This window comes from Acanthochromis polyacanthus, chromosome 10, assembly GCF_021347895.1.
Source record: "Acanthochromis polyacanthus isolate Apoly-LR-REF ecotype Palm Island chromosome 10, KAUST_Apoly_ChrSc, whole genome shotgun sequence".
Taxonomy (NCBI): Eukaryota; Metazoa; Chordata; class Actinopteri; family Pomacentridae; genus Acanthochromis; species Acanthochromis polyacanthus.
This window is the reverse complement of record NC_067122.1, coordinates 4454083-4466832: the sequence shown is the minus strand read 5'-3', so window position 1 is coordinate 4466832 and position 12750 is coordinate 4454083. Positions and strand designations below refer to the sequence as shown.

Below are 12750 nucleotides of genomic sequence, written 5' to 3'. Positions count from 1 at the left end.
GAATTTAAAGAATGTCCGAAGGCTGCAAACGCGATTATACAAACACTATACGCCGATGGAAAGCTTAGATTCTCATGCATCCGCCGGTATAAACCACTTTCAGATGCGATTACCACAGCGGGTGAGAAAAACACATTTGTCCAACAAACAACGAATATCCATCCATCCGTTCTCTATACACGGCTTCAACGCACACAGCGCGACTCACATTTCCGGGCTCATTATTACACACAGATGAAAATATTCCACAAAAAACGGCCATAATCCAACCTTGGACATCCAGACGAAACAAGCCAGTAACATATTTTGTCCAAAACATGTCCTGAAGTCGGTATAAAATCCACGAATCGGTTGTTTTCAAGGAAATGCACCTCGCGATGCGCGTCCAATATTCCCCGTATTTCTCGTCATATTTTTTATTTACAAATAGAATATTAGCGATTTTTTGTACTGAAAATGGCTGGAATTGACTGCAGCTTAAAGGGTTAAACTAGGACTGGACCCGAATATCCCGAATATTCGTTCGCGACGGCGGTGTCCGGATATCGGATAAGACATGATGCCGAAGGACCTCCGCTGTTTGGGAATTCTTCAGTTTAACTGAAGACAAAACGAAGGCAAAATTTGCACCCGGGAGACCAGACGAACGGATCCGAATAATCGGGCCGTCTCCGAATATTCGGAGGCCAGAAACCACTATTCGGGCCAGCCCTAGTTTAAACTAGTTTGATTACAAAAATGTTTTGTGTTGACATGGCTCTAAAAATGAAACGATCGTTTTGTGGACATCTGGGAAAGAAAAACAGGCACCACTCTGCAGCAATTGTATGAATAGTTTTCCGTCCTGAGGCAATATTTAGATCTGTGTTGCAGCTGATACCAAGACTACAACAGTCGGAGATGATGTGTGCAGACACAGAAAATATCTCATTACTGCTGCTCTGATTAGCCAGCCTTTCAATGACACAGACGCTAAAAAAACACTTTATATTTTTTTAAAACTGAGACCTCATGATGTACATTAATTTTCCGAAATGCTTCCGTTCATTTGAATAAAAGGCTACAGGTACGGTGCAGGCGGCAGAGAGGTTCGGCATCAATTAATCAACAGAAATGTAGTGTCAACCAAAGATTTTGTGGGTTTAAAAAAATTCCAAAGTACTAAAAAAATTACTTGACAGAAATGTTATCTACGTTTTCTTTGTTTTGTTGCAAGTCAACTGAATTTCAAGCCTATTAATATTGCTTCCAATAGTATAAACGGCAGAAAGGAAAGAGAATATAAAAGGCAAACATGCTTTCAACCTTAGATGCACGAGTGATTGGACCCTCCACTCTTCCATAAGTGAGTTATAAATGAGAATGAATGCTTTAATGCCATTTTGATTGAGGATAATCATTTGCATTATTGTTTGCATTACAGCTTTGCCCACACAGGAATGATTCATGTTTGAAATATGTTGATTTTTTTCACTTTACATCTGATATTTAACATTCTGATGGTTGGAAAAAATGTCATAATCCATTTTGTGGACATTTTTCCACTCTTTTCCACCGAGTTTGTGCACTTTATCACCTTTTGTATGATATCACTGAATAAACAGGGTAGTAATACAAATATTACAATTTTTTTAAAAGGCAACTTAAAAAATTGAAATGGAATGATATAAAAAAACTGTTATTTTGAGGAATAGCTGGAATATGAAAAGACAAGAACTTTTCATTACAAAGATATTGGCAGAAAACAACCTCACCAGGGCATCTAAGGGTTAAAGGAATGAATTGCTATAGAAAGTCTGGGGCACTGCTGACCTCTAAATGAACACATGGACGTTTTGATCTGTTAATGCCTCTATGGTTAACGCCGCGACATAAATCTACTTGGGACAAAGTCAAGGTTGCATTTAAAAGAAGCCTGTGAATGTGAGCGACGGTCCTCTGTATCAAAGTCACTTTGTAATCTTACAGGATAACCTGAGCAGCAAGACAGCGTCACGCTATTTCACACCATCATCCTCCCATTCAAACATCTTTTCTTATCTCAGATCCACTCTGCAGACTGTTCCTTTAAGGAGCCATACATTCAAAGCAACATCCAATCACAGCCACAGCCGTGATGCTGCTCTATAGTAGGAGCGGAGGAAAACGAAGCGAGAGAGATGCAGGAGCAGAAAGTGAACATAAAAGAGGGATAAAGCTTGCAATAATACTTTAACGCAGCGTGTAAAGCCTGTTCATACACCTTCATATGGAGAGCAAGAGAGGGAATGAATGAGGGGCTGAGATAACTGTGAATACGTGGGAAAGGGAAGGGGAGAAAGGGGAATAAAGTTATTAAAGCTGGAGAGCTCGAGTATAGCACAACATTTCAAATAGATTATATCCAACCGCCTCTCACTGACTGCATTTGTTACTATGTCTAATGGAATAATCCTCAGGTGTTCAGCGGCCTTGTGGTTCCTCTCAGAGCTTTGGGTTCAGGAGCAGATAAGGCACCTAAATTCTCATGAGGAGAAACAGCTTCATCTGTGCAGGGGATCAACGTGTAGCTACTAATGAAACACGTATACGAAAATATGTCATTTGCTACCTGCAGAGCTCAAATTACATCCTGACTGTGAACATTTTGAACTTACTTATGCTGCTTTTATTGTATTATAGGTCTGTATCTTCTTGTAGAGTTCTGAGTGTTTTTAGACATAGATGACTTTATTAATTCCTAGAGGGAAATTATTACAGCAGCACGGATATTTAGTGAACAATGAGACAGCACAGAATATTAGGGTATAAAGTGAAGGTAAAATAAAGTGAAATAAGATTAAAAAAAATATAGAAAATATAATATAGGAGAAATCTACAGAATATACAAGAGTGACAGTAATTTTTATATATTTTTTTAAGGTGACCGGGTAGGGTGTTCCACAGATGGGTTTATTTTTTTACCCAGTATGTTTAATTTTATTCTCTATTTTGCCTCCATGCTTGTCTCCTGTTGGCTCTGTAAACACTGCCTGCACTTGGGCCGAATAATCCCTGAATTTTGATGATTTTCTTCTGATAGTCACAGCGAAATGAATCCCGGATCCATTTGCACAGAATTGTTCTTTGTAAATTTTTTAAATTTTTTTGTAGGATCTGATGCAAATGTGTTTTTTTTTCCCTCTCAAAATTTTGAATGCAACTTGTAGATTTCAATCATTTTAATGAAATATCACAGAGAAATGGATGAAGTGAACAAGACTGGTGTATGTGGAAAAAAGTGTGTGTGTGTGTGTGTGTGTGTGAAGAGAGAGAGAGGGAAAGAGTGAGCGAGCAAGCGAGCGGGGAGAGCGCTGAAACAGGAATAAAGCCGTGTACCGCCGGGACTTGGACAAGCACTGCGCTATTCTACCGACTCCATCTATCACTGTGCTCCGGCCCAGCAGCACCGTGGACGTGTGTGTGTGTGTGTGTGTGTGTGTGTAGCTGAGTCTATCTCTGTGAGGACCAGTCAGAGCTTAACACCTTCCTAGAGAAAACATTTGCGGGAAATGACAAGATTTAGGACGGTGTTCACTTTGGGATGGTGTGAAGGTTTTCTTTGTGATGCATTCCTCACAAACACAGCAGTGTGTGTTTGTGTGTGTGTAGATAATGGAGCGACATTGTGGTCGTAGCTTAAAGCCGGAGCCACGCGCTGCAACGAACACCATCCCTGCATTCGACCACAGCTTCCTGCTCGCTCTGTGTTTCGCCTCTCGAGCTTTAAAATGGATTTTCTGCTTTGATAAAACCTGATAAATCCAATTATTTCAGGCCTTTGTTTTGCCTCTAATCCACCCTTTGAGAGATTAAAGCAGCAGCACTGACTGTGGTCTTCAGAGGGTGGATGGAGTCTCCAAAAGTTACACGATGCTCCCCACTGGTTTGACACGCTGCAGTGTTTGGCTGTTTTTTTCTTTAAGCATACAACAACTTCTAAGACCAACAGACAAGAAAAAACTCAGATAAAGAGAGGACACAATGGGAATAACGTCAGCTTCTTTTAGGATGGGCTGATGCGTGATTCTTGCAGCATCTGTTTTAGATGTGATGTTCCCATTAAATGGCCGATATCCACTGTTGGATACCAGCGCTAGAAGACCTCCTCCACCCTGTAACAGGCTCAGTAGTCACCTAATTTAAAGGTAGTGGTGCAGCAGATGACTTTCATGATTAGTTTTCTTAGATTTGGTTTTCAGCTAAGTTTTGCTTTCGCTTTTGTTTTTCACTTGCTGCTTGGTTTCTCTGGCTACAATTCACACAGACTCACCAAAATTGGACAATAGAAGATTGGAAAAAGCATTGCCTGGTCTGATGAGTCTCCATTTTCGCTGCGAATTTGGCGTAAACAACATGAAAATAAGGATCCATCCTGCCTTATATCAACGGTTCAGGCTGCTGGTGGTGGTGCCATGGAGTGGAGGATATCTTCTTGGCACACTTTGGGCCCCTAAGTACCACCTGAGCATCACTGAAACGCCACAGCCTACCTACCTACTGTGTCACAAAGCTCAAATCATCTCAAGCTGGTTTCTTGACAATGAGTTCACTGTACTTCAACGGCCTCCACAGCCACCAGATCTCAATCCAATTGAGCACTTTTGGGATGTGGTGGAACGGGAGGTTGGCATCAGCCGACAAATCTGCAGCGACTGCGTGATGCCATCATGTCAATATGGACCCAAATCTCTGAGGAATGTTTCCAACACCTTTTTGAAAGTATGCCATGAAGAATTACGGCAGTTCTGAAAGCAAAACGGGTCCAGCCTTTTACTAGCAAAATGTATCTAATAAACTGACCAGTGATACACTGCCATTCAAAAGTTTGGGGTCACCCAGACAATTTCATGTTTTCCATGAAAACTCACACTTTCATCCATGTGCTAACATAACTGCACAAGGGTTTTCTAATCATCAATGAGCCTTTCAACACCATGAGCTAACACAATGTAGCATTAGAACACAGGAGTGATGGTTGCTGGAAATGTTCCTCTGTACCCCTATGGAGATATTCCATTAAAAATCAGCTGTTTCCAGCTATTCTAGTCATTTACCACATTAACAATGTCTAGACTGGATTTCTTCATTAAAAAATTTATTTTCTGTCAAAAATAAGGACTTTCTAAGTGACCACAAACTTTTGAACGGTAGCGTATTTACAGTGGGGGAACGTTTTCTTCGTCAACCCTTAAAATTTTACACAATCTCAAATATTGTCATGAAATACTTGTGAAAAAATTGTTGTGTTTCAAAATGTGTGGCTGCATTAGAAAGACACAAATGAATACAAATGATTTTTTTTGGTAATGTTTACAAGAAAAACTAACAATTAAATTCTACCAAATGGACCAAATACTCAAAGTTTCTAATGTTTTTTTATGGAATCAATTAATTTTAGATTTTTAATGGCTTTTTTAGGATTTGCTTAGCATTTTGGCTGTGATGGTATTAAAACAAATTGCACTTGAAGGCCTAAGAGTGATTGTTCACGTAATATTTCACAAACGCATGGGGTGTCTGAAAACTTTTTTCCACCACTGTAGCCCTGTGAGAGACTGCACACGGCTACAGATGCAAGAAAAGTTCCTAAAAGTGCTGAAAGAGAAGCATGAACCTTGACATATCTCAGTATAACGGTGAAATCTCTGTTGTTCTGTATCTCCTCTGCCTAATATTCTCACATTTTTCTGTTTGTCTCTTCCCTTAGATCTCTCCCTCAGTGCTGTGACAAGGATCGACTCGGCTTGTGCAGGAAAAATGTGGAATTTGCTGTGCATGACGAGGATCTGTAGAGGCCAGCACTTTCAGTCCAGCAGGGTGTGTGTGTGTGTGTGTGTGTGTGTGTGTGTGTGTGTGTGTGTGTGTGTGTGTGTGTGTGTGTGTGTGTGTGTGTGTGTGTGTGTGTTGGTGTGTTGGTGTGTACTACAGGAGGTTCACATTGGGATTGGGCTATCCCAATGGGATATCCAGTCCCATCTCTTTTCCTGCCTCACCACATTCTCTCCTATTTCTGTCTCCTCTTCCTCTCTGCCTTCTGTCATTTTCTCTCTTTCTTCTACTGTCCGTGACTCTTACATGCCAGCCCACTGTTTCATACTGAAGGTGCAAGTCTACAAAAAGCACAACACGGTTATACATTTTCAAGTGCAGATTTCCTGAAACAGCTGTGCACTGTAGATTTTAGCTTAATCTTTAGGTTAATCCATATTTACTGAGTATTTCCTGCAGCAGGATGGTGTGTGTGGAGTCTGAATAATCTACTGTGTGTGTGTGTGTGTTCATGTTAATGAAGGGACGTGTCACTCAGTTTGGCTCGGTAGATGTAATTTTAATAGGTTTTTGGACAAATTAAACTCTGTGGCACAGTGGTAGAAGATATCTCAGGCTTTGGATTTGCAGAGCTGGATGCTATCATCGCTTGCTTTTGCCATATTGTTGGGTACTGAGAGGAATACAGAACATAAAATGCCCTGCTTTAACTTTAACCTTTTAAAGGCCTTGAAAACCAATTTTCTTTATCAGCTTCTTACCATACTGCAAGCCTTGGGGAGCTATGAAAAGACTATTATTTAAAGAGGGGTAATTTCACATGAGACAGTTCTAGATTTGCATTTTGCATGTGTTTGGCCAAAGACAAAAAAACTGATGCCTGGAACTGACATCAGATTTCACATAAGTGAGGAATTTAATGTCAAGAGGACACTGTCATTCAAATGTGATTAACCCATTCAAAAAGCTTCCCATTACCAGGGACATAACTGCTAATAGTGCTTAATTCTATCATATTTGGGAACATTTAAAGATATTCCGTCTGAAGATATGCTGTAATAGAATAATATTGTGTATTTTTACAATGTAAACTCCAGCTGAGGACGTGGCCTTGGGTCCAGCAGAAGGTTTATGCAGCCGACAAGCTCAATGCTTTTGCTGGATGAAGGAATGATTCATGTATTTTTTGGAGGACACAGGGGCGAGCGTGTCCTGGTTTTTCAGCCACATCCATTGAGGCTGTGGATGCTGAGATCACCTCTGTTGTCACACGCGCCGAGCTTTCGCCGTCGCCACATCTGCTCTGAGCCTTGTTGCTGCGCGAAGGTTGACGGTTCGCTTATATCACCGCTAATGGATTTTCTGTGTAATGAACGAGCGTAAATTTCCCCTCCATCGCGCGCAAGCAGGCAGGACAGCCACCGCGCCGTTACGCAAACGGCCGCCGTCGTGATGCGCTCTTTCAAATGGAGTGCTGCGAATGGAGGACGGGCTCAATGAGGCGGCGGAGTTTCTAAACACTCACAGGGCAGGAGGCCTTTAATTTTTAAAAAGGAAATAAAATGAAACTTTTTGGATACACTGAATATCAGCGTGGCCGTCGTATGAATTCATTGCATTTTTCCAGGCAAAATTACTTGAGACGTGACAGTTTTCATTAGCCGCCCAACCGTACGAATCCACCCATAAGTGACATCAGAATCTTCCCTTTGTCTGCTGAGTGATACTGAGATAAAGCTTACCATTGTTGTTTCAGCGATGGACCCAAAACTGTTGATAAAAATGTTGCAGGTTACGTTTACAGGCGGACCTACGGAGAGGAGACAGAGAGGAGACGGAGAGGTTAGAGCGAACAGGAAACAGCTTTGAATTATTTACAGGAAATAAACACAGCAGTGAGATAAAAGCAGAACAGCAGAGTTTTCATCAGCATTAGAAAACACACTTTGAACTGCTTCATAATTAATAGAACAGAATTTAAATACATAATCTGTGCAGTTAATTTACAGCAAACTGTATACACATCTGGATTTTGGTAGTTGGTTTTTAGGTGCTATTATTTTTTTTCCTAAGCTGCTAATGAGAACAACAAACCTTTGAATCAATGATGTGATCAATTCAGAGGCCATACTGAAACCTCTCTAAAGTCAGAGATGCAGATTTCTGGAGGCTAGTCGAAACACGCTTGAATTTATTCCGCTTCCCCTTACATATACCTATCAGAAACTGCCTCCTAAGATCCTTCTACTTCTTTGTGTTCTTCTCTTTTTGTGTTGTGCATACGTGAGGACAAACAAGACGTGAGCTGTGCGGAGGTGTTTGTGTGACCGGATATTAGCGCAGCAAAGAAGATTAAAGCTGAAGTGAGTTGATGACAGACTGCAGGAAGTAAACAAAGTGAAAGAAACTGTCTAGTCTTGTAAAGGTGCCTTCAGACGCCGGCTGAATAAACAAGGACTTAAATACTGCAACGGCATCCGACTACCTGATGACGGCAGGAAGTTTGTTCCCCGAGTTGCAAAACGGGTAAACATCTCCTCACGGCAATCAATTTTACATCCCCTTTGAGGTTTGAAAAAGGCCTCGTCTCTCGAACTCAAGTGGTATCAATAAACGGGAGGTGTCATTTCAAAGGAAATCGTAATGACCAACGCAGTCCGCCCTCGCTCTCCTCTCTCGGAGATTAAAAGCGGCCCTCAAGGTTGTTTTCAGACGAGCGAGTCAAGGTGCGACTGAGCAGCAATCGGGCCTTTTGTGGCCACTCCATTGATTCACTGTATTACCAGGTTGTACAAACACAAATGTGATTTGGCTGCAGGAGCGGAGCGTGGAGATCGGCCAACGAGCGGAGCGCTCATCTCGTTTAAGCGCAGAGGACATTAGCATTGTTTTTCCCAACAGAATATCGTTAGAACAAACCGTTCATTTTTGGCAAATGTTTAAAAGAAACATGGACTTAGATTTGGTTAATTTTCCAAACAGAACTGTACGTCACAAAGGATTAGTTCATGGACTGTAAGAAAATTTTATCCACGTTAGTTTTGGCATTACATCATGGTTGTATCAGGAAAGGCATTTCTTTTTGTCTTTTACAGAGTCTGGTTGGAACAAACTGTTTAGAGGCTTTTTTTAAAAATGGCATGTAGAACAAAAATGCCTTCAGTTAAATATGATAATTAGTATTAGTTTCTGGCAAATAAATATTGCAAGTTTGGCATCTCCTTTAAACGCTGCCTACAGTTCAGCTGAGAACTCAGAATTTTTGTCATGGCACAGTTAACCACTTGGATATTAGCTTTAAGAGCTAAATCAAACTAGCCTAACCACGCTAGACCCAGCTCTTAAGACACAAGGGTCTAGGAATTCTCGACAGGGAGGGAGGCGGGCTAAAAGGTTGTCTTTCAAATCACTCTGCAGCAATTGGGTAGGTATACAACCAATCAACGCAACGAATAGGCTGACGGAGTTCCTAGAGCGCCAGATTGTGGCTAAGTCCCATTAGCTTTCCAACCAGCAGAGCCAACTGGCATATTAAGGATTTGCCATATCCCGTCGGCATAAGTCCAAATAAGTCTTTCTTCTCAGTGAAACACCTCAGTGCCGTCCTTTGTTTATCTTTCAAGTTGAATTTTAGCTTCAAATCTTTAAGGGCTGTGCCCAAAGCCGAGTCGAAAGATAACAGTTTATTGTGCGCCGGTTGTTTCTGTCAGAATCGTCGCGCCTCTGTCGTCACTTAGTTACGCCCGCCTTCTGACTCTACACTTCATGGTGATTGGTCCGGCCAGTTTTAGGAGAATCCAACCTCGAGGCTTATGAAGGGTAACTAGACCCACCCTGACAGAGAATTAAATTCGTTGCCGTGGGTTGTCTAGCGCGGCTAGGCTAAAATCAAACTGAATAAACCCCAATTTCATGCAATGCCTTGTGCACAACAACATATTCAGTTAGTAAAGTGCTGGTTGGAATCTCTGTTTGAGGAAAAGTCTTCAGGAGTTTTGTGCAAAGAAATCGTCTAAACTCGCAAATCACCCGATTTTGGATGTCTAGGTCACACTGATTCCCAGCATTGGTTGCTTGACGATCATGCAACTAGGCAATGCATATGACCGACAGCAGGAGATCAGTACAAGTTACAATTTTCAGCAACACTGGCTGCACCTAATGGGATGAATGCTTCACTCGTCCATCTGCTCACCAAGTTTAAACCGGACCAACATGTTGACTGATTCAGGATCTTTCTCTTACATTTGGATAACAGATTACAAAAAATGCTTCTGGAAACTTCTGAGGTGTGTGAAAGTAGATAGAGTCGTGACCTTGATTTGCTTTAAGTACCCTACAACTCAACTTTTATGCACATGAAGAGCTGTCATTGAGAAAACTGACTCTGGAAACACGATGCTAGCAGAATATGCTGCAATAGGCTGCTCACAGAGACAATGAACGGGAAGCAGCAAAAAGACAAATCCAGTGGACACACAGACGTTGTGAAAATACATTTTTATGTAAAATCTGGATTAAATACTCAGTTTTACTCTCTAGTACACAAAAGGAAACCAAACGTTAAGCCATTATTGTACTAATAATCAGGTATTCCGGTGAATTAACAGGAATGTAGTGATAAAAGGTAGTTTAAAATTGAAAACACAGATTCAGTCAGTCACGATAAAAACTTAAAATTGAAGCCAAACTCTTCAAGAAGTCACGATCAGCTGTTCAGCTCAGCTCATGCAGTTTAAACGCTGATCGTTTGGTGTCATTGGAGCTCAGTTAGTTTTTTTCCGCTGATTTGTGGAAAGACTTTTTGAATCTGGAAAGCGCTACCAACTTCTATCTGGCTTAATAAGAATAAATCTTGAAAACGAAGAGGAAAAAAATCTTCATAAAACCCACAAGAAATTACAGAGGGAAAGTTAAAGTGTGAACATCTTTTTAAAAAATCATGATGTTTTTAAAGTCCTTGCCACTTCCTCCGACTGTTGATGTCTTTTTCTTCCATTTTTTCCATCTGACCTTGCTCCAAAACACTCTTTCAGTGTCTGAGTGTTGCTTTCGCCTCAGGTGGCACTTGTTCGGCACTTTTGTGCACTTTAAAGATGCAAAGTGGAAACAGCAGTAAAAAAAATAAAACTCTCAGTTGAGACATTTGGTCAGGATTTCTCACCATTTCTCATGAGCCTGCTCCCAAAATGCAGCTCTTATAATGTAAAAAAAATGTATTAAAATGTGTACCTAAAATATTTTTTGTTCAGGTTTTTTGCCTGAATTAATTACTGTAATAAATGCCTCCAAATTTCAGATACAGTTTAGTAATCTGATTACAGTAATCCCATTATATTCAATCCACTCATCAGCGGACCCTGTGAGGAACAGAAAGGCTTCTTACTAATGCACTGGATTACAAGATCTAATTCTTAATCATTTAAAAAGCTTTGTCAAAGTCATATTCTGATACATGTTGATGTGACTTTAGTCAGTCTATGCCTCATGCAAACACACACACACTCACACATATGTAGACATAGCATGGACACAGAGTTTGTGTGTAACGTCCCTGGCTAAACTCGATGTCTAATTCCACGTGCCGGCGGCTGGCTGGGAATGAAGGAAGGGGTCTGGATTATTTTGATGGCCAATTACTCTCCCTGTCACAGTCTGAGGACTGCTGGAGGCCACTGGGGAGAAATATCATCCGAGTCATTCACACACACACACACACACAGAAACACACCACTGTGCTTAAACCTTAGAGTACAATCATAGAGTTGAAGATGTATGGTTGCGAGGGAAAAAAAAAATCATTAAAGCTAGCCAGAGGCGATGGCTCCTTACGTCACTTACATGTACTGCATCTGAATAGAACAAACAGTAGATTACTCACAGGACGGAGTGAGGAAATGAGGATGAAGCAACAAAGATGTAAGAACAAAAAAAAAACTTTGAGATATGAAAATCAGCGAGGTCTGCTGGCTGCACGTGAAATGAGCTTGTTTCAGTAAAGCTGAAGAGAAATGGCAGCACACCGAATAGGAGGAGGCAGACGCTCGCTCTGCTTTGGGCTCATTTACAGGTGATTGATGCTTGAAGAACTGTGGAAGAGTAATGCTTTCCAAACAGAACTAAAAGTCTGACACCGTTTCTGTTTGTTCTGCATTCGTCATTTGTCTTCTGCAGAGTATAGGAAAGGTTTTAAAGCCGCGCAAATATGCATTTATAAACTCTGAAACACCTCATCACCATCAGTCCGTGCTTTAGTTTGTCCTGTGCAGCTTTCCGTACGTGCTAAACTGCTTCTTCTACTCATAGCTCGTTAGTACAGCAGGTCCTCGGTTTACGACGTCCTCGACCTACAGCGTTTTGTGGTTTTGTGGAAACTAGAATGTGTTAGCCTAGCCGCGCTAGATCCATGTTCTGAAGGCACAAGGGTCTAGGGCCGCTCGACAGGGAGGGAGGCGGGCTAAAAGGTTGTCTTTCAAATCACTCTGCAGCAATTGGGTAGGTATACAACCAATCAGTGCAACGAATAGGCTGACGGAGTTCCTAGAGTGCCGGCGGATTGTGGCTAAGTCCCATTAGCTTCCCAACCAGTGGAGCCAACTGGTATATTAAGGATTTGCCATATCCCGTCGGCATAAGTCCAAATATGTCTTTTTTCTCAATGAAACACTTCAGTGCCGTCCTTTGTTTATCTTTCAAGTTGAATTTTAGCTTCAAATCTTTAAGGGCTGTGGCCAAAGCCGAGTCGAAAGATAACTGTTTATTGTGCGGCGGTTGTTTCTGTCAGAATCATCGCGCCTCTGTCGTCACTTAGTTACGCCCGCCTTCTGACTCTACACTTCATGGTGATTGGTCCGGCCAGTTTTAGGAGCGTCCAGCCTCGAGCCTTATGGAGGGTAACTAGACCCACCCTGGCAGAGAATTAAATTCGTTGCCGTGGGTTGTCTAGCGCGGCTAGGCTAG

General features: G+C 41.5%; 1 protein-coding gene across 4 annotated transcripts in view; it reads right to left on the bottom strand.

Annotated features, from left to right (window-relative positions):
- The window catches only part of glra1 (glycine receptor, alpha 1), a 161800-nt gene that overhangs the window by 79712 nt on the left and 69338 nt on the right, over positions 1-12750 (bottom strand). For all 4 annotated transcript variants that reach the window (XM_051954487.1, XM_051954488.1, XM_051954485.1 and 1 more), the window contains one exon: positions 7533-7600. In XM_051954487.1, coding sequence (XP_051810447.1) covers positions 7533-7600 — 68 coding nt within the window. The remainder of the gene's footprint in view (positions 1-7532; positions 7601-12750) is intronic.